The sequence below is a fragment of the Chaetomium strumarium genome (genome assembly GCF_033439665.1).
Source record: "Chaetomium strumarium strain CBS 333.67 chromosome Unknown B0T15scaffold_7, whole genome shotgun sequence".
Taxonomy (NCBI): Eukaryota; Fungi; Ascomycota; class Sordariomycetes; order Sordariales; family Chaetomiaceae; genus Chaetomium; species Chaetomium strumarium.
This window is the reverse complement of record NW_026944435.1, coordinates 1,455,671-1,473,818: the sequence shown is the minus strand read 5'-3', so window position 1 is coordinate 1,473,818 and position 18,148 is coordinate 1,455,671. Positions and strand designations below refer to the sequence as shown.

The 18,148-nt window shown below is 57.1% G+C and overlaps 5 protein-coding genes across 5 annotated transcripts; 2 read left to right on the top strand and 3 right to left on the bottom strand.

The window, feature by feature from the left end:
• Positions 1 to 69: 69 nt before the first annotated feature.
• On the bottom strand, positions 70 to 803 carry B0T15DRAFT_542724 (uncharacterized protein). Its single transcript, XM_062869940.1, has one exon. The coding sequence runs from the start codon at positions 660 to 662 to the stop codon at positions 402 to 404; it is 261 nt and encodes an 86-aa protein (XP_062718139.1). The 5' UTR covers positions 663 to 803; the 3' UTR covers positions 70 to 401.
• Positions 804 to 1,618: 815 nt separating this feature from the next.
• B0T15DRAFT_562125 (uncharacterized protein) lies at positions 1,619 to 8,030 on the top strand (the record flags this gene model as incomplete). The annotated part of the gene is made up of 5 exons (XM_062870567.1): positions 1,619 to 1,629; positions 1,690 to 1,707; positions 1,805 to 7,447; positions 7,521 to 7,538; positions 7,595 to 8,030. 5 exons carry the CDS (start codon positions 1,619 to 1,621, stop codon positions 7,770 to 7,772), a joined length of 5,868 nt encoding a protein of 1,955 aa, XP_062718138.1. The 3' UTR covers positions 7,773 to 8,030.
• A 733-nt stretch (positions 8,031 to 8,763) lies between these two features.
• Positions 8,764 to 11,035, top strand: B0T15DRAFT_514402 (uncharacterized protein; the record flags this gene model as incomplete). Its single annotated transcript, XM_062868117.1, has 2 exons — positions 8,764 to 9,376; positions 9,453 to 11,035. 2 exons carry the CDS (start codon positions 8,764 to 8,766, stop codon positions 11,033 to 11,035), a joined length of 2,196 nt encoding a protein of 731 aa, XP_062718137.1.
• Positions 11,036 to 12,218: 1,183 nt separating this feature from the next.
• B0T15DRAFT_302453 (uncharacterized protein) lies at positions 12,219 to 14,504 on the bottom strand. Its single transcript, XM_062863832.1, has 3 exons — positions 14,040 to 14,504; positions 13,829 to 13,964; positions 12,219 to 13,752 (listed from the first exon to the last, which is right to left on the bottom strand). The coding sequence occupies exons 1-3, from the start codon at positions 14,130 to 14,132 to the stop codon at positions 12,311 to 12,313; spliced, it is 1,671 nt and encodes a 556-aa protein (XP_062718136.1). The 5' UTR covers positions 14,133 to 14,504; the 3' UTR covers positions 12,219 to 12,310.
• A 1,500-nt stretch (positions 14,505 to 16,004) lies between these two features.
• Positions 16,005 to 17,900, bottom strand: B0T15DRAFT_302450 (uncharacterized protein). The gene is made up of 3 exons (XM_062863831.1): positions 17,788 to 17,900; positions 16,848 to 17,704; positions 16,005 to 16,787 (listed from the first exon to the last, which is right to left on the bottom strand). Exons 1-3 carry the CDS (start codon positions 17,810 to 17,812, stop codon positions 16,104 to 16,106), a joined length of 1,566 nt encoding a protein of 521 aa, XP_062718135.1. The 5' UTR covers positions 17,813 to 17,900; the 3' UTR covers positions 16,005 to 16,103.
• Between the last annotated feature and the right edge of the window lie 248 nt (positions 17,901 to 18,148).

The window sequence follows — 18,148 nt, the reverse complement described above, 5'->3', positions numbered from 1 at the left end:
AAGCCATTAGCAAAGATGTGTCGGTAGAAGGCTCGGCTGGAATCCGTGAGCTGTCCATTTGTCTCTTTCCGTGCCGTGGCCGAGCCCGAAGTAGGTTCTTTGTCGCGGTGCTGCAACGGGGTCTTGCAAACATTTATAGTAGGCGCTTGACTAAAGTTCGCTCCTGCCTGCTAGGTGTCAAGGATGCACATCATTCTAGGTCCGTCACGAAGATCACACATTTCCACTTTTGGATATGCATTATTGTGTAGGTGCCTTTTTGGGTAGTGGTAACGCGGGCGAGGCGTTGGCGATGGTTCACCACTGTTGAATGGCCACGGAAACCGCGCCCTTGTCCATGTTGTACCTACACGGTGCGACGGGAAGCCACGGACTTGTCTGCAGCAAACCCGAACAAAAGTTCAACACTTCAAGTGAAGTACTACGTCAGGTTCTCCAAGAAGGCGAACAGACAGGCGGGAGTCGGGATGATCCATTCCGCTTCCAAGGGATGGGACCTGGATTTTGAAATGCCCGATGAGGGCTTCAGACTGCTGAGATTGTGGTCGAGCGTGGACATGAATGGATAGTAGTGATCCACCCTGCATACAACCGGCGATACCAAAAGACGGGCAACAGAAAGGAGAAAGAATTGGCCACCAAGCTCTCAGTTTCCCGTACATACCTTAGGTAAGGTAGGTACTGTCCGAATGGAAGGCTGCCCTTCCCGTCGTCGACGACGGATCGTTGGATCGGGATGGGCACGGGACTTGCCTGGCTGGGCGGCGCATTGACAGGGGTGTAAGAATGGCGCTAAAATGTGCAGGGCCGGGGGAGGAGCGTTGGGAACAACAGCCCGCTGTCTATAAATTTAAACCAATGTTTCCTTATAGACAGCCGCCTGCCCTCCACCCGCATCTCCTTCCCGCTGCCTGCGCCTGCAAACCTACCTCCAGCTCCGCCTTAGAAATTTCGCGACCCCGCTGGCACCGTCACACCGTGCAAACAGCCAATCCCACCGCTGCCTGCGGCCACACCTCACACAGTGGGCCTCGCCAGCTCCAAGTACCTATCTCACGGTATGCGCTTCATGCCAACGCAAGATGCCTTCACAGATTTACAACTCTCTATGTTGCAATAGAGTCATTTTTCTGTAAGACTAATATGATGTGATGTAGGAGTATTTAAACTTCTCTCAACGCTCGCTCGGTCTACCAGCTTCAAGCCATTTTCTCCTCAAGAACTGCTTTCGGCCAGGTATGTTAAAGAGTCATTTGCCAGCTGTTCGGCAGCTGTCACCCGGCGCATTTCCCCTTGCTATTTCATTACATTCCGCTCCCACCATCCCGTTTTGGCAAACCAGAATCTTTCCTTACCGCGTCTTCACGGTGCGTTCAGCCAATCCCTTGCTTTTCCCACCGGGCCAAAAACAACTCTACCCCCTTCTGGCTAGGGTGGCCAATTATTCGTACCATCAATCCTCCTTGAGCCTTCTGTATTCAGAAGCTTCGTTGTTTTGTCCAAGAGATTACCAGTGGGGCCGGTCAAACCAAGATGCAAGACAATGCTGACGAAGATGCAGTGCCATGGTGGTCATTACCTGAGCATTTATCAAGGGATTCGTTGACATGAAACAAGAATGGCGTCTCGGTGAGTGGAGATCCCGATTTTATAAGTGAGATTCAAGCCTTGCTAACAAACCAATCCTAGGCTTGATCGGCTCGTTACGTAAGTGGTCTCCTGCAACATGAAGCAGATAGGGCTGGCCTCGGATTGATGGCGCCCTCTGCTGCCGTTGTCGTTGATACTAACAGCTCTGTTGCAGCATCCTTGAAACGGGCAGCACCCGACTGATACGGGACACTGCTGTCAACCAGCTCGCCGACTGGCAGAAACAACACCCCGAGGAGCTATTCAACCTCCTATCCAGGGTTGTCCCCTATCTTCGGCATAAGGACTGGGAGACCAGAAGCACCGCTGCCAAGGCGATAGGGAAGATTGTCGAGAATGCGCCGCTTTACGACCCCAATCCAGTTGAAGGAGGAGCAATTTCCGCAGCAGAACCAGCGGGTGACATTAGCTCCGTTAAGAAGGAGGAGCAAGAAAACTCCGTCTTCGATCAAGAGGAGTACTTCAGCCTCGAGACCCTAGACATCGCCAATGTTCTCAAATATGGGCGGCCTCTGCTTCGCGGCGGTACCGTGGACTACGCGCTCGCTGCCCTCGATCCCCAGAAACGGCTGTGCCATCAGAAAAAGACGCTGAATGGCAGGCTGGGTCTGCTTGGTCGGGTCTTCGAGGACGACGAGGTGCCCGTACTTGCCGAGCAAATCATCAGCCCTGAAACGCCCCACGAGGCTGCGGGTTCAATCGGGCTTGGACGGCAGGATAGCACCAATGACAACCAGGGGCTAAACCAGGACGAAAGTAAACTGAGCACACGACAGCTGAACGTCCTGAAGAGAAAAAGGAAGCGGGAGGCGCAGAAAGCCGCTCAAGGCAAGAGCGGGTTTGGTGATCTGACGTTTCGCAGAACGACAACAGCAGGCTCCGACGGGTTTGCTGACGATACGCCGATGCCGGATGCCGACTCCAAGAAGAATGGGAAGATGTCCGATTACTTCAGTCTCGACCGCCCTGCCGACGTGGACGAAGAAACCAAGGTTGTGTCCGAATTCAAGGGACCCATGCTACCGATCAAGTCTGAGCTCGAGGCTGATGAGAGCATGGAGGGCACCGAATGGCCATTCGAGCGGCTCTGCGAATTTCTCAAAGTCGATTTATTTGACTCGCAGTGGGAGACACGCCATGGCGCGGCCATGGGCCTGAGGGAGATCGTGCGAGTTCATGGCGCAGGCGCCGGAAGGCGCAAGGACAGGCCGCGCAAGCAGAACAATGATCTCAATCGCCACTGGCTTGATGACCTGGCGTGCCGGCTCTGCTGCGTCCTCATGCTGGACAAGTTCACTGACTACAGCTCCGACACATCCGTTGCCCCGATTAGGGAGACGGTTGGCCAGACCCTTGGCTCAGTCCTTCGGCATATTCCGGCGACCTCTGTCTACGCCATTTACCGCATGCTCTATCGGATGGTGATGCAGGAGGGCCTGCAACTGGAGCAGAATGTTTGGGCCGTCTGTCACGGAGGCATGGTGGGTCTGAGGTACGTCGTCGCCGTGCGTAAGGACCTCCTACTTCAGGACGGCGACATGATCGACGGAGTCATCCGTTCGGTCATGAAGGGCTTGGGTGACATGGATGATGATGTCCGCTCAGTCAGCGCGGCTACCTTGATTCCCATGGCCAAGGAATTCGTCACGATGCGCCGAGGAGCTCTCAACGACCTCATCGGCATCGTCTGGGAGAGCCTGTCCAACCTTGGCGATGATCTGAGTGCCTCGACTGGCAAGATCATGGATTTGCTCGCTACCCTGTGCAGCTTCCCTGAAGTCTTGGAAGCCATGAAAGTCTCAGCTTCCGAAGACGAGGAGAAGTCTTTCACTCTCCTCGTTCCCAGACTCTATCCTTTCCTCCGGCATACCATCACCTCCGTGCGGCTTGCCGTGCTGAAAGCTTTGATGACCTTCGCGAAGCTCGGGGGCGAGGCCTCTCAAGGTTGGCTCAACGGGCGGATCCTCCGCCTCGTCTTCCAAAACATACTGGTCGAGCGAGACCAGGACACGCTCAACATGTCCATGGAGCTGTGGCATGCTCTTGTGCTTTCACTCTCTGACAACCCAGCTGTACTTGCCGATGAGTTCGAGGCCCACGTGGAGCCACTGATGCAGTTGGCACTCCACCCCGTTGGTGTCCCGCGGCACCCCATCCCCATGAACGCAAGCCTCTTCCAGAAGCCATCCGGCGGAACATACTCCCTTCCGGGTATCGCTTCTACAGCCGGTAGGCGGTCGTCACCTCCCGAGGGCGAGAGAGCCACAAAGCGCCGGCGGAAGTCGACAAAGGTGGACGATGTTCCCGCTCCCGCGCGGAGTCATGATGTTGATGGGCACATGATCCAAGGCGATGTTGACCTTGTGGGCATGGATGTCTTGATCCGCTCGCGTGTCGCAGCAGCCAGGGCTATGGGCCTCATCATGTCCTTAGTTCCGCCCTCCAAGTTGGTCTCGTATGATAGCGGCATCCTCCAGGGTCTTTCATCTCCGTTCGCGTCAACCCAACTTGCCGCCGCTATGGTCATTGATGAGTATGCGAAGAACTGCGCCACGCCAGACCTGGCCGCACAGTTCATCGAGCCTCTGCAGAATATCATCGACCACGATCGGCCATCACATTACCGGGACTTGGTCAGCTATGTTCACCGGGTACGCTCGCAGTCGCAGCAGCTCATCAACCTCTTCCGTGACCACGGCAAAGTCTCTAACAGCAGGCTTCCCACCCTGGCCGTCGTGGTACAAGGCGAGCCGGAAGCGGGCCCCGGAGCGTTTTCTGTCGCGAATGCGGAGAAGGTCGTGGGCGAAGACTTTGAGAAGCTCAAGAAGTATATGGCGCCCGGTCAACGTCTGATTGCCGTTAAAGAGCTCAACGAGGCCCGCGACGCAACAATTGCAGCGATTGAGGAAGCCAAGGCGGCCAAAGAGGCCCGTGATGCTCGCATACGGGCTGCGTCTGCTTGCGCTTTGGTTGCCATGAAGTTCCTTCCCAAGAAACCCAGTCCTCTCATCAAGGCGATTATGGATAGTATTAAGACCGAAGAGAATCACGAGCTTCAGGGCCGCTCTGCGGCGACGATTGCGCGCCTTGTCCAGTTATTGACCGAGACCGGCCGCCGGAACCCTGCCGACAAGGTTGTCGCCAACTTGGTCAAATTCTCGTGCGTCGAAGTCGCGGAAACGCCCGAATTTCCCAACCACGCTATGAAGACGAACGTCATCCTGTCAATGCAGAAGGAGGAGGACAGGGTCGACCACCCCGATGCAGCCAAGTTTGCACGAGAGGCTAGAGCGGCGCGCATCACCCGCCGCGGCGCTAAAGAAGCACTTGAGATACTCTCACAGACCTTTGGTGCTGATCTCCTCACTCGGGTTCCGAGCCTGCAAACGTTCATGGAGGAGCCTCTGGTGAAGGCCTTCTCTGGTGACCTCCCCGCGGAGGCGAGGGATCCGGAGAACACGTTCGGCCAGGAGATTGTCGACGCTATGTCTCTGATCCGGACCATGACGCCGACGCTTCATCCGGCGCTCCATTCCTTCGTCATGCGGCAGGTCCCCCTCGTAATCAAGGCTCTGCGGTCCGACTTGTCTGTGTTCCGCTACATGGCAGCCAAATGCATAGCGACGATATGCAGCGTGATCACGGTGGATGGCATGACGGCCTTAGTAGAGAAGGTTCTGCCGTCCATCAACAATCCTCTGGATCTCAGCGTCCGCCAGGGCGCCATCGAGGCCATCTATCACCTCATCGCTGTGATGGGCGACGCCATACTCCCCTACGTCATCTTCCTCATCGTACCAGTGCTGGGTCGGATGAGCGATTCGGACAATGAAATCAGGTTGATCGCTACAACGTCTTTTGCCACCCTGGTCAAGCTGGTTCCGCTCGAGGCTGGTATCCCCGATCCCCCAGGTCTCTCGGAGGAGCTGTTGAGGGGCCGGGACCGAGAGCGCACGTTCATCGCGCAGCTCTTGGATCCCAAAAAGGTTGAACCCTTCCAGATTCCGGTTGCCATCAAGGCCGAGCTTCGCTCTTACCAGCAAGAGGGTGTCAATTGGCTCCACTTCCTCAACAAGTATCATCTGCACGGAATCCTTTGCGACGACATGGGTCTAGGCAAGACACTGCAGACCATTTGCATCGTAGCAAGCGACCACCACCAGCGGGCTGAAGAATATGCAAAGACCGGTGCGCCGGATGTCCGACAGCTTCCATCCCTCATCGTCTGCCCGCCCACTCTCTCTGGGCATTGGCAACAGGAGATCAAGACATACGCCCCTTTCCTGAGCGTGACGGCATACGTCGGTCCTCCAGCTGAGCGCCGAGCTATCAAGGATATGCTTGGCAAGACCGACATTGTGATCACTTCATACGACGTCTGCCGGAATGACATCGATATGATCGAGAAATATAACTGGAATTACGTCGTGCTCGATGAAGGCCACTTGATCAAAAATCCGAAAGCCAAGATCTCAATGGCGGTCAAGCGACTGGTTAGCAATCACCGACTCATCCTGACAGGCACACCGATCCAGAATAACGTGCTCGAGCTCTGGTCTCTCTTCGACTTCCTGATGCCTGGCTTTCTCGGTGCGGAAAAGGTCTTCCTCGACCGATTTGCAAAGCCGATCGCGAACAGCCGGTACAGCAAAGCTTCGTCAAAGGAGCAAGAAGCCGGCGCGCTAGCCATCGAGGCACTGCACAAACAAGTTTTGCCGTTCCTCCTGCGTCGGCTCAAGGAAGAGGTGCTCAACGACCTGCCGCCCAAGATCCTTCAGAACTACTACTGCGACCTCAGCGACCTGCAGCGGAAGCTCTTCGAGGATTTCACAAAGAGAGAAGGCAAGAAGATCTCGGAGCAAGCCGGAAGAGACGATAAAGATGCCAAGCAACACATCTTCCAGGCGCTGCAGTACATGCGCAAGCTCTGCAACTCGCCGGCACTCGTCATGAAGCCTGGCCACAGGGCATATGAGGACACACAGAAATTCCTGGCCAAGCAGAACACTAGCCTGGAGGACCCGGCGCATGCGCCTAAACTGACGGCGCTCCGCGATCTCCTCGTCGACTGCGGCATTGGTGTCGAGGGCCAAGAGTCGTCCGACCCACTGTACACGCCCATCAAGCCGCATCGCGCTCTGATTTTCTGTCAGATGAAGGAGATGCTCGACATGGTGCAGAACACGGTGCTGAAGAGCATGCTTCCGTCCGTGTCGTATCTTCGCCTCGATGGTTCCGTCGAGGCAAACCGGCGCCAGGATATCGTGAACAAGTTCAACAGCGATCCCTCGTACGACGTCCTTCTCCTCACGACCAGCGTGGGCGGTCTTGGGCTGAACCTCACGGGAGCCGATACGGTCATTTTTGTGGAGCACGACTGGAATCCGCAGAAAGACCTCCAGGCCATGGACCGGGCCCACCGTATCGGGCAAAAGAAGGTAGTCAATGTGTACCGACTGATCACCCGCGGCACACTGGAAGAGAAGATTCTCAGCCTGCAGCGGTTCAAGATCGACGTCGCCAGCACAGTCGTCAATCAGCAGAACGCAGGACTGGCCACCATGGACACGGACCAGATCCTCGACCTCTTCAACCTTGGCGACTCGGGACCGAACCTCATTACGGAGAAGGGTAAGGAGAGCATCGAGGGCCGAGAAGAGGAAATGGTGGACATCGAGACAGGCGACGTCCGGCAGCCCGGCAAGAAAGCCGCCTGGCTCGAAGGGCTGGGTGAGTTGTGGGACAACACGCAGTATGAAGAGAGTTTTGATCTGGATGGTTTCTTGAAGACCATGCAGTAACTGTCCCCGAACGTTGCTTGGGGCTAGGGGTGTTATTGGGCGCTTGGAAGTGCTGATTTTGACGGGTAGAAGAGGCATGTCACCCTTGTGAGTGAGGATGAAGCAAGGAGGTGATAGTGCATCAAAATCCGACCCTGTTCCAGATACCCGGCGGACAAGGCAGAGGATGACGAGGACGAAGACGTCGTGGAGGGGGCGGCTACCTTCAACATTCGAGATTCAATACCTCCGTACTATTGCAACAAGGACGAGTCATCAAGTCCCTCCATGGTGGCAAAATACGAGTTGCTCGGGTTTGCTTTTTGCTTGGAGAGCTTCTAATTGGTGGCTACAGGGTGTTGGTTGAGCGATGCTATTACGGCGGCAAGGGTTTGGAGCTGAACAAGCGGCATTGGGTTGGGACAAAAACGGGGTTTATGAATGGACTGCTTGGTTGGATTGTATGGGAGTGCGTGATATGGAAGCATGTGCTTGTACGCTGCGCTGCTTGTGGCAGCTTAGAAGTATAGAAGCTACTAAGACTCCGTAGTGTATGGATGATCGATGCGTTGCATTCTTGACTTCGCGTATTCAATTCCCTATACGCGGAAGTGCGGCGCTAAAGTGACAGTGAGTGAATGCCCCTTTTCCCTGAATGCCGCGGCAAGAATCCAGGCCTGCAGCGGGCAGCTCCGCCGCGGTGACGTTCCACGGCTCAGGGGTCGGCGCTAACGTTTGGCTACCTTCAGTACCTTAGAGATGACGTCAGCTAAACAAACAGGGACTCTGTCAGGAGTTTCGGGCGAGACACCAGTATGATAAAAGTAAGGCACTTGTGCCTTAGGTATACCAGCGGCCCAGCACAATGCAGGCCGAATAGATTTGAGTTTTGCTTATGTGCTGAACGATAGGAAATTGAGTTCTCAGAAAGCGAAAACAGAAAGCGAACTACCTAGCTGGCACTTGCATCCTGCAGCTCCTGTGCAAGCTACAACCAGGGCCAAACTGTAAGCAACAGTCGCCAAGTTACTCTATGCTTGAGGCTCGAGATACTTACACCAGTCCCAGACACACCTTTCCGCGTATTGTTCGAGTACCCTGGAGTGTTCCCACCGTCAACCATCATACCAACCGACTCGGGTCCCCGCTGCGCCGTAATAAGCCGACGGTTGAGACCTCTCTATCTCGAATCGCGAAGTAATCTGCATACTCGGGACTCTGAAGACAGCTGCTGCCGTATGCGACATCGCCACACATTCAACAACTTGAACAGCACTATCACGACGATCAAAGGAAGGAAAGAAACCTGAAGCGAAGGAAGGGGCAGCTCAAAATGTCCCACCACTCCCCATTCGCCGCGCTTGGCGCCCTCTCCTGGGAAAAGGATCTCTCCTCCGGCGACCCGTCCTCGCTCGACGAACTCGTCTCCTCGACGCTAGCCAGCGCCGAGCTTCTCATCAAGTCGCTCCCTACTCCAAGCCCACCAGGCTCACCGGTTCCCGCAGCCGGCGCCGGGAAAGGAGGCAGCGGCCGGGCACGCTCGCACACCGATTCTGCGGCCGTCTCTCCCACCTCCCAGTCGCACACCAGCGGCACAGCAGCAGCCAAGGCGGCCAGAGACGAGAAGGACACAGAGGCCGTAAAGAAGCTCCAGAAGGAGTGGAAAGACCTCAAGATCCCCCAGGGCGGCAGCAACAATCCGCACAACATCTCCATGTACAAGCTCTCGGCCAAGGACGGCAAGTACGCGTGGTTTGCCCGGCGGAGCCTGCACCGCTCCGCGGGGACGTTCGAGCTGTGGGAGGCGGCGCTGAGGCGTGAGATGCAGGAGACGCTTGCCCGGGTCGAGCGAGAACCGGGCAAGGAGCCCGGGACGGGGAATATCCGCGGTATTGGGGGCGAGAGGAGAGTCTGGGGGTGGGAAGGGGAAGCGGGGAAGCTGGATTGTAAGTTGGCTGGTTTTTCTTTGTGTGTGTGGATTTTGACTTTTGATTCTGATGGGCTCACAAAGCGACTACCTAGTGTATCATGTCTCGGCGCGCTTCCCGGGACCGACGACGCCGCGCGACTTTGTGACGTTGCTTATGATGCCCAGGGAGGAGAAATGGGGTCGTAAAGGTGGTGAAGGGAAGGATCGTCCCACCCCAAGGCAGTTCATGATTGTCTCGAGACCGTGTGATCACCCGGATTGTCCGCCACGATCGGGTTTCATACGCGGTACGTACGAGTCCGTTGAGCTGATCCGGGAGGTCCCAGTGGAGAAGCCCATCCGGAGGGCGAGGTCATCGATCGAACTGAGCAGGGACGAGATCAAAGATGGCGCCAAGGGGACCGGGTTCGAGTCGGAAGGGGAGCATAGGACTCGGCCGAATAAGGATGCTGATGGGGCTGACACGGAAATGGCGATCGAGTGGCTGATGGTCACGCGCAGCGACCCCGGCGGGAGCGTGCCCAAGTTCATGGTTGAGAAGGGCACGCCAGGGGGTATAATCAACGACGCGGGCAAATTCCTCAAGTGGCTTTCCTCGCAGACGCTGGAAGATGTTACGAAACCACGCAGACCCCAAGAGGATGCCGTGGAAACAAAACCCACCGGGGAGTCGCCAACCGAGGAGAATCAGCCAGGGCAAGCCCCTGTCACTGCCTCGGTGCAGGACCAACTCCCCAATGGCAGGACCGACCATCACCACGAGGAATCGCTGCCCGCTAGTGCCGGGGGCATCTACGGCATGCTTACCGGGGCTCTCGGCGCGGCAACCTCGGCGGTCGCGAACAGGGTAGCCGCCTTCGCCCCGTCATCCCAAGCGACGGACTCGGACTTGAGCGACGACGAGAGCGATACCACTTCCGAAGCCAGCTTTGCCTCGGCGGAAGAGGGCAACAATGCCTCCCCACCCGACGACCCCCTTCCCAGCAACAACGCCCAGGACACCAGCAACATCGAGACCGACGCCGCCTCGACCGTCTCCGAAGCCACCACCTCGCAGGCCCTGTCGCGCGAGCCGACGCCGTCGGCCGGCTTCTCGCAGGCACAGTCCCGGCACGAAAAGGAGCTGCGCAAGCTCCAAAGCCGCATGCGCAAAGCCGAGGAGAAGCTCGAGCGAAGACGGGCCAAACACAGCAGCAACAAGACCACCACGAACACGAACACCAACACCAACACCAACACCAACACCGAGACTGCTGCCGACAGCACCGATGCCGCCGCGAAAGAGAAAGAGGCCGAAGAGGACCAGGCCCTGGCCAAGCTGCGCGAGAAGCACGAGCGCGAAATCGCCAGACAAGAAGAGAAGTTCCGGCGCGAGCTGGAGCGGCTGGCCCAGAAGCGGGCGGCCGAGGAGCGCAAGGCCGAGCAGCGGCGGCGCAAGCAGGCCGAGCGCGAGGAGCGGGCCAACCTGGCCATGGAGCTGGTCCGGGTCCGGGCGGAGCGGGACGTGGCGCGCAAGGAGGTCGAGATGCTGCGCGAGCGGGTCGGCGAGCTGCAGGGCCAGAATACCCGCCTAGTGGCACGACTGGGCAGGGAGGGGATCAAGGTGGATGATGTTGCCGAGTTGGAACCAAGGGCGGGGAGGGAGAAGGGGGAGGTTGGAAAGGGGGGGAAATAAATAAAGAATGGCGGGGAACGTAAGGTATGAATGCATTACCTACCTTACCTAGGAGGTGGGAAGGATGTATGATACGAGATCTGGAGCGATGTGTTTTTTGTTTATCTTTCGATTCCGTGTGTTATTACAAGCCCGAGCATTATATCAGAGCGTCTGAATTAATTCTGGTACGATTTATTCAGTCCTATAACTCCCGTTAGCGAAGGACTTGGTGGGTGCAGACATTGCGTCCTTTGTTCACAGGTATTTACCTCAGGAGCAATCGCCGACTCCGAAAATGGGAAAAGCATTTCGACCAGATCGAGAGAGCGCTCATTGACGGCGCAGACGGTGTGTAAGTCTCTCCTTGCCTCATCTGAGCAACGACAAGAAAACAGAAAACCGCCTTCCCTGACCTGACGTGTCTAGATTCCTCTGGGTCGAATACCAGTTTTCTGCACTAGAACGCCGCCGCCCTTGGGGTGAAGCCGGATTCAAACTCGACGAGCGGCTTGCTTCGCCACCCCGGACACTGGACGCCACGTACGAACGCATGTTGTTGAGCATTGACGACGAGTCGGCAGACGTAGCAAAGTGGATCTTGGACCTTCTCTGCATGGCCCACACGCCCCCCTGACGGTAGAAGAAGTTACTAATCGATGCGCTCGCGGTGGAACTCGGCGACGACAGAAGACTGCTAGACAAGACTGACATATGGCGTTTCTGCCCAGGACTCGTCACGGAGTACCACAAAGCTCGCGAAATCTGGGACGAACAGCCCCTTTTCCCCAAGACTTATGTGTGCATCGCGCATCACTCCATTCGGGAGTACTTGGAATCAGATCGCATTCGTCGATCAGGAGCGGCAAGATTCAGCGTGGACCGCCGAGTCGAGGCTCATGCTAAGGTGGCTTCCATCTCTGCGGGGCATGTTTGACCGCTCCCATGCTGAGATGCGTCGCGTGGGAAAAGACAGGAAGGAAACCAAAAAAGGAGAGAAACAGAATGACGGACTTGCGCTGGATGAACTGGGGCGGTCGTCCACGGGCTACCAGAAGCCGTCAAAGCTGCCTTGCACCTTCAGTCTGAACATGTCCCAAATCACAGACTGAAGCCGCTTTAGCACCCTCGATAGGTTGATGGAACAAAGATTCGTGATCGCCCTTCTGCATTGTACAATACAATACACCCGAGAGCGTCCCCCCCCCCCCCACCATGACTCCATCTCCCAACGCCATCCCACATTTTGCCGCGCCGCAAAGCCTAGGATAAGATACGAAGAACACCGGACTTGCCTCAAGGCCGACAGCTTCGATAGCCTCCGTATCCCCTTCTGCCAGCACTTCCGTTCACCACCACCGGCGCCGCCAGTCTCTCCATCCACCGGCCCCCGCTCCCGTTCACAATCACCGGCCGCTCCTCCTTGCATTTCTTGACAGTCCCATTATTCGCACCTCCACCTGCCAACCAAGCCGCCGGCCCACGCGGTGGGACTGCACCCGTCATGTTGGACGACGACACGGCCCCACGCGTTTGGGCCTTGGAGGACTGCGGATGCGACGAGCGCGACGACGGCTTGCCAGAGGAATCCTTTTTATTCTCGCCGGTGGTGCCATTGCTGCCTCCGACCGCCTTGCCGCCACGTCGCTGACTGGTATTGTCTCCCCCTTGTCCTTGCCCTTGCCCTTCTCCTCCTCCTGACGATATGGAGGGCCCCCCCCCTCCTCCTCTTGGCGGTACCCCCTCAGCCAGACGCGCCTCCAGCTTCTTCCCCCGGCCGCCGGGCACCTCTCGGCCATCCAGAGCCGCGATGGCTACGCTGGCGAGCTCGGCCGAAATGAACGTGACAAATGCGATGCCCCGAGCGCGGCCATCCTTGTTGACGGGCACCTCGACCCCCTCGATTTCTCCGGGCACGGTGCCGAGACCTGCCGTGTGTCTCGCGATGAGGTGCACAACCACCGCCTCGGACAGGGTTTCGCGTTCGAGATTGAGGATCACGATTTTCCGCTGCTCGACGACGACGACGGCGACGTTGGACGGCGGCCTGTCGGTTGCGTACCCAGACATTTCTAGGACTGAGCCGGTGGGCAGGGTTTCGCCATATCCGGCGGAGTAAGTGTAATCCGCTGGTTGGACATAGCCTGCGTAGCCGTGTCCTCTAATGTCGTGCCCTTCTTCCGGGTAGTATTTCGGTGAGGGCAAGTACGGATACTGGACGGTCAGAGGTTGCGGGGCGGCAGACCCTGTCAGATATCCCATCGGCTGTGGGATCAGGAAGGGATGACCGGCCACTACCTGCTGGGAGAAGCCGTGGGCCGGCGCCGGACCCGGAACTGGAGCCACCACCTGGTATGTCATAGGGCCCGGAGGCATTGAAAGCGCGGTAGCTGCTCCGGCGTGCAGCCCTTCGGGAGGCACATAGGAGGGAGGCACCGCAGGATAGCCCAACGGCATGCTGGTTAGCGGAGCCATGTTGAATCCAGGGCTACCGATTGCCTGATGGGCCAAGGAGGGGCTTCTCATTGTTGCCGCTGGCCCCTGAGGAAACGGTTGGTTTGGCACGTTGCAGTCGGCGGTTGGAGTCCCAGGTTTGACAAAGATCTTGCTGCTATCGCCTCGAAGGATCCTGAGTGCATGGTAGTCTGTCGGGGAAAGCTTGACCACGGTGCTCTGGGTCGAGTTCCTGGCATCGGCCTGGAGAGCACGGTAATCCAACGTGTTGCCATCGAGGTGCTCTTAGGCAGTCGCTGTTAGACTAACCCGTACAGCTTCTGGACAAACATAGGTTTGAGGACATCATAATGGACTTACTGAAGGCCCTCTCGAAATTGGACCGCCCTTTTACCCGAACGAAGCCGGAGGTGGGCGGGTAGACCTCCGCATGGTCAACCTCGCAGGCTTGCGCAGTGAAAGCTTTAAGGTCTTTCCATGTTGTGCTATGGGCGAGCTACGCATGCACATTGGGAGCAGGTAGTCAGCGGAATACATCTCAGTAGATAAAGATACGGGGTGTATGGCGTACGTTGGCAACCAAGATGTAATATATACCCGTTTCGCTGCCCGGCCTCACTGTCACAGTCACCAGGCTTTTCTTGCGAGCGCGGTAACGATGCATGTTGCCGTTAGCTGACCGCGGAAGGACTTTGATCAGGACAAAATATAAACAAAAGGGGGCGTCGTGCTGCTATGACGCAGCGGTAGCCCACTTGAGGCACACCACTACTGAATTGCAGCGTGTACCGGAACTGCTTCGTGCTGTATGACACGCTTAAGACTTGGCCGACTTTCGCGAAGTCTGGTATACGGAGAGGAGCGACTCGCCATCCACGAAAGGACCTGAAGCGACCGACAACAGAAGCAGTTGTTTAGTGCCGGAAGAGGCAGAGCTAGAGTGTTATCTTCCCGAGGAGGCAAACATGGGAATCTGCGAATAACGGCTGCAAGGCGAGAGTGGCGGCCACAATATCTATCTGCGTGCTGGGCACGGAGCTGTCCTGTACACCGGTGAAGAATGGAAAACGTTGGGCTAGGCAAGCATCACATGCTGTTCAATGAGATGACTCGGGAGATCCGGGGAAATCTTGACGCCTGCTTGGGTTGAAGAGTCCAAAAAAAAAATCCAACCTTCCACATCAGGGAGCTTCCTCTTCCAGGACGGCGAGGACCGCGCAAACTCGGGGGTATAGAGCGGGGGCCAGCAGAGTATCTGGGGTTGTCCGGGAGCGAGGAATCTGTCACATCTGATATTGCCCAGCCTTCGAGTCCCAAGATGACAGAACCAGATCCGGCCAGATCTGGGTCAGTCCGTCGGGCGTGGCGGACATTCGAGCGACGCAACGCGGGCCATCCCGGATCCGATTATGCCACGATCCAGGCGCCTCAGCGGCACGGCATGCCGGTATATCCAGACTTGCCTAGGGAGACAGCGACCCAAACAGTTAAGAAAGCATCCGCTATGTTGTTCGACAGAACTTTGTTGGGCGCGGCAAGCTCAGAGTGGCGTCAACCCCTGCCCCCGGTCACCAATCAACCGGACCGACTCAGGCGCAGACCCAACAGCAAGGACCGGGTGCGAAGTGCCAACAATATATCCTGAGACTTTGACAGGAGCGATGCGAGTCATCAAACATGCGGTTGGTGATGACTTCGGGTGTGTGATAGACTCGACGGGCCACAGACAAGGGGCAGGCCATCGTTAGCCCCGCGGAGGCTTGCACGAGCCGCTGCATCGACGGGAAGAAGTCAGGCTGGTGTGACACCTCCCTGAGCTCGACGCCACTCATGCCGTTGGCCACTTCAACTGCGTTTTGTGAGCAGCCGCGCGGTTCCACGCCCGTTCTCGAGGCAGACACCAAGATGCCCGGAACTGTAAGCACTCACCGCCAGGAAGGGGTCCTGTCGGTTCCCGGCCGTCTGCGTGTCTCGACATAGCCCGTGATGATGTTTGCCACGGTTAGCTGAGTAACATCCGGGCAAAACGAGGGAGCATTGAGAGATGCTCGCGGTTTTCGCTGGTCCAATGCGCCCTCGCAGAGCAGTTCAGTCCGAACGGCCGATGGAAGCGTCCGGAACTCTCGGTCGACGACCTCAAGAGGGCAAACATGGCTGTAACTTTATTGTTGGGGACGCTCAAGTCCTTTCCCCAGGTTCCTGGGAATCGTTTTGCTTGGAGGCGACCAATCGAATCCTTGGATCTACAAGATCAAGAATCCTGCGGTCAGCGATCTTGTTGGCTCTATCCTCACCCCACTCTCCCTGGGAGGGAAAAAGCAACAAAAATAAGCAACAAGATCATCCTATCGAGCCATCTGCGGGGTTTCTCGCTCCGTCCCGCCTTCCAGCGAAATGCCAAAGGCGGCTTCTTTGGTGGTCGAGGTCCCCCGAATGAAACAGGTCTTGCATACAGAGTACGTGAGATTGCACCACAACTGAAGCCAACGGCGGTTGGGATGATGTAGTCGAGAGCCCTTTTGATGACGCCTCACTCGAATTTTCCGCACCGGACACATATTGAAGATGCAATCCGTTTTGAAGGGGAACAGCCTAGGAAGCTTTGCGGAGGCGACTAGATGCCGTGCAGCACGGGTTACCGTTTGTGCACAAAGGTATCCTCTAACTCGCTGTAATCGTCCTCGTCAAGCTCTGGCACTTCAGGCCTAGTCCCAGATGCCGGGACTAATTCAAGAGGAGACTCTTCGCGGTGGGCTGAAAATACCGGCCCCGAGATCTCCAGGTCACCCCATGGAGCCGGTGCCTGGTCCGTCTCGCCAAGGCATGCAAGGACGTAGTTCTGTGCGTCCGAGAAGAATATAGAGGGAGGGCTCCGGGCGTCCAGTCCAAGCCACAGGGTCCGCGGCTTGCCACCGGCCCTGGCCCCAGGAATGCGTTGGCCAAAGTCGATAGTTCTTGGTCCTTCTGAAAGGGGATCCCAAGCGAATGCCAAGCCATTGTACTGTTCGCCTTCGCATCTGACAAGCAGGGTTTCTGCGATATGGGGGTGCCACGAAAGGGTGGCTACGTTTCCGTGGAAGAGAAGCACGGCCCGGAGCTCTGCAGCCTGCACATCCCATATCCAGACCGTGCTCGGGAAGTCGTCGATCCTCGTGGCGACGAGCGCCGAGGACGTGTCGAACAGAATGGCGGCGCAGCCAGATGCGCCTGGCTCTGAGTGGTCCCGTGGGGCAGGCGTTGGGGAGATCAGCTGCGTGGTCCGCAAGAACGTGTGGATGATCGGTCCTGCTTGCGAGACTCCGATTTGCTCCTGCCAGACCTATACGGCGAGGTGAGTTGAGATACATGCAAGAACCGGCATTGTGCATCCACCACCCACCTGGAGCGTCTCCCGAGGGACAAGAGTCTTCGGGTGGCGTAGCCGCATTGTCTGAGTGACGGACGCCATGCTGAGGACGCAGACAGACCTGCTGAAATCACCAATGGCAAGATGCCGGGCATCTGCAGAGAACTGAATCGACTTGACGCCCGGCCCGAGCGCAAAGTCCCTATCCTCCGGCGGGGGGTTGGCTGGACCGGACCAGGTCTTGAAGATATGGCCATCAGACGTGTAAAAGACCACTTTGTGGCCCTGGGCAGCCGAATCCCATACCACAAGCCACCTCCCATCTGGGCTCCAGGCTAGTCCCTGCGCATCGATTGTGTCTGGCGCCCACGACCTCTGCAGTTCTCTTGTTGGATAGCTGTGTATGCTCACCATGTCCTTACCCGCTACCCTCGTCAGCAGCGCAAGATGACGTGTCTCAGGTCGGAAAGAGAAGCATCTGGACGCAGACGAGGCAGAAAATAGCTTGGGGTCGCTAATCTCAACCGCCTTGGATGATGCAAGATCGAACAGGGAGAGCTTGATACCAAGTGACGAGATGACACAGACTTCGGTGTCTGCTGCACCGAAGCCAACGTATGCTGGTTTCGTCCCGGCAGCGGCATGGTTCCGGATGGTCGCGCTGAAGCTGTCGTCCAGCGCCGACACCACTCGCACCCGCTCGGCATCAGCGATGAGCAGAAGTCGGGAAGAAGGTGACCATTGGAGGCTAAGAACTGGGCCTGCGAAGTCCTGGCCTAACTCAATCACGTTGACCACTTGGAGTCCACACACGGCTCGGACATTGACAACGGAAGAGAAGATGGTCGCAATATGTTTGCCATCTGGACTCGGAAGGGAATGGGCCGAAGCTGTTGACTTGTTAGCTGGGAGGTCCAGGAATTTCCACCTGCGGCCTGTAGGTAGCCAGCTGTTTCGTCCTAAGGTATCTCACATTTTAATGGTTTTGAAAGCTGCATCGTGGGTTTTGCCGGGGCTGGCCCGGGCAGGAGAAACCGGAAACGTGAAAATCAGTACGACTTCAAAATTGACGACAATGGAATACACCGGTTTGCTGATTCTGCGAGTGCTGACTCTCGCCCGGTGCCTTCCGCTCCAGACGTTCTGCGCGGATGATCGTGACTGCCAGATAGGGTCAGTGCAGGCCACCACTTCTACGTAAGGTTTCCCATTGGTCAGGCTCAACCGTTGAGCTTGGTCCGGCTTCGAGACCTGTTCGAGGCGTGACCCACTCCGCCTCCGGGCGGCTCGTCAATCGGCGGACGCCTTTATCGCTATGTACTGTAATACCTAAG

Excerpts from the sequence above, each read along its gene's own strand:
- B0T15DRAFT_542724 (XM_062869940.1), bottom strand. The coding sequence starts at position 662 with ATGTACGGGAAACTGAGAGCTTGGTGGCCAATTCTTTCTCCTTTCTGT.
- B0T15DRAFT_302450 (XM_062863831.1), bottom strand. The coding sequence starts at position 17,812 with ATGCAGCTTTCAAAACCATTAAAAT. Across the intron at positions 17,705-17,787 it reads GCTTTCAAAACCATTAAAAT|CTTCGGCCCATTCCCTTCCG; the intron begins GTGAGATACCTT and ends ACAAGTCAACAG. Across the intron at positions 16,788-16,847 it reads TCCCTCGGGAGACGCTCCAG|GTCTGGCAGGAGCAAATCGG; the intron begins GTGGGTGGTGGA and ends CTCGCCGTATAG.
- B0T15DRAFT_302453 (XM_062863832.1), bottom strand. The coding sequence starts at position 14,132 with ATGCATCGTTACCGCGCTCGCAAGAAAAGCCTGGTGACTGTGACAGTG. Across the intron at positions 13,965-14,039 it reads ATTACATCTTGGTTGCCAAC|CTCGCCCATAGCACAACATG; the intron begins GTACGCCATACA and ends GTGCATGCGTAG. Across the intron at positions 13,753-13,828 it reads CAATTTCGAGAGGGCCTTCA|AGCACCTCGATGGCAACACG; the intron begins GTAAGTCCATTA and ends CGACTGCCTAAG.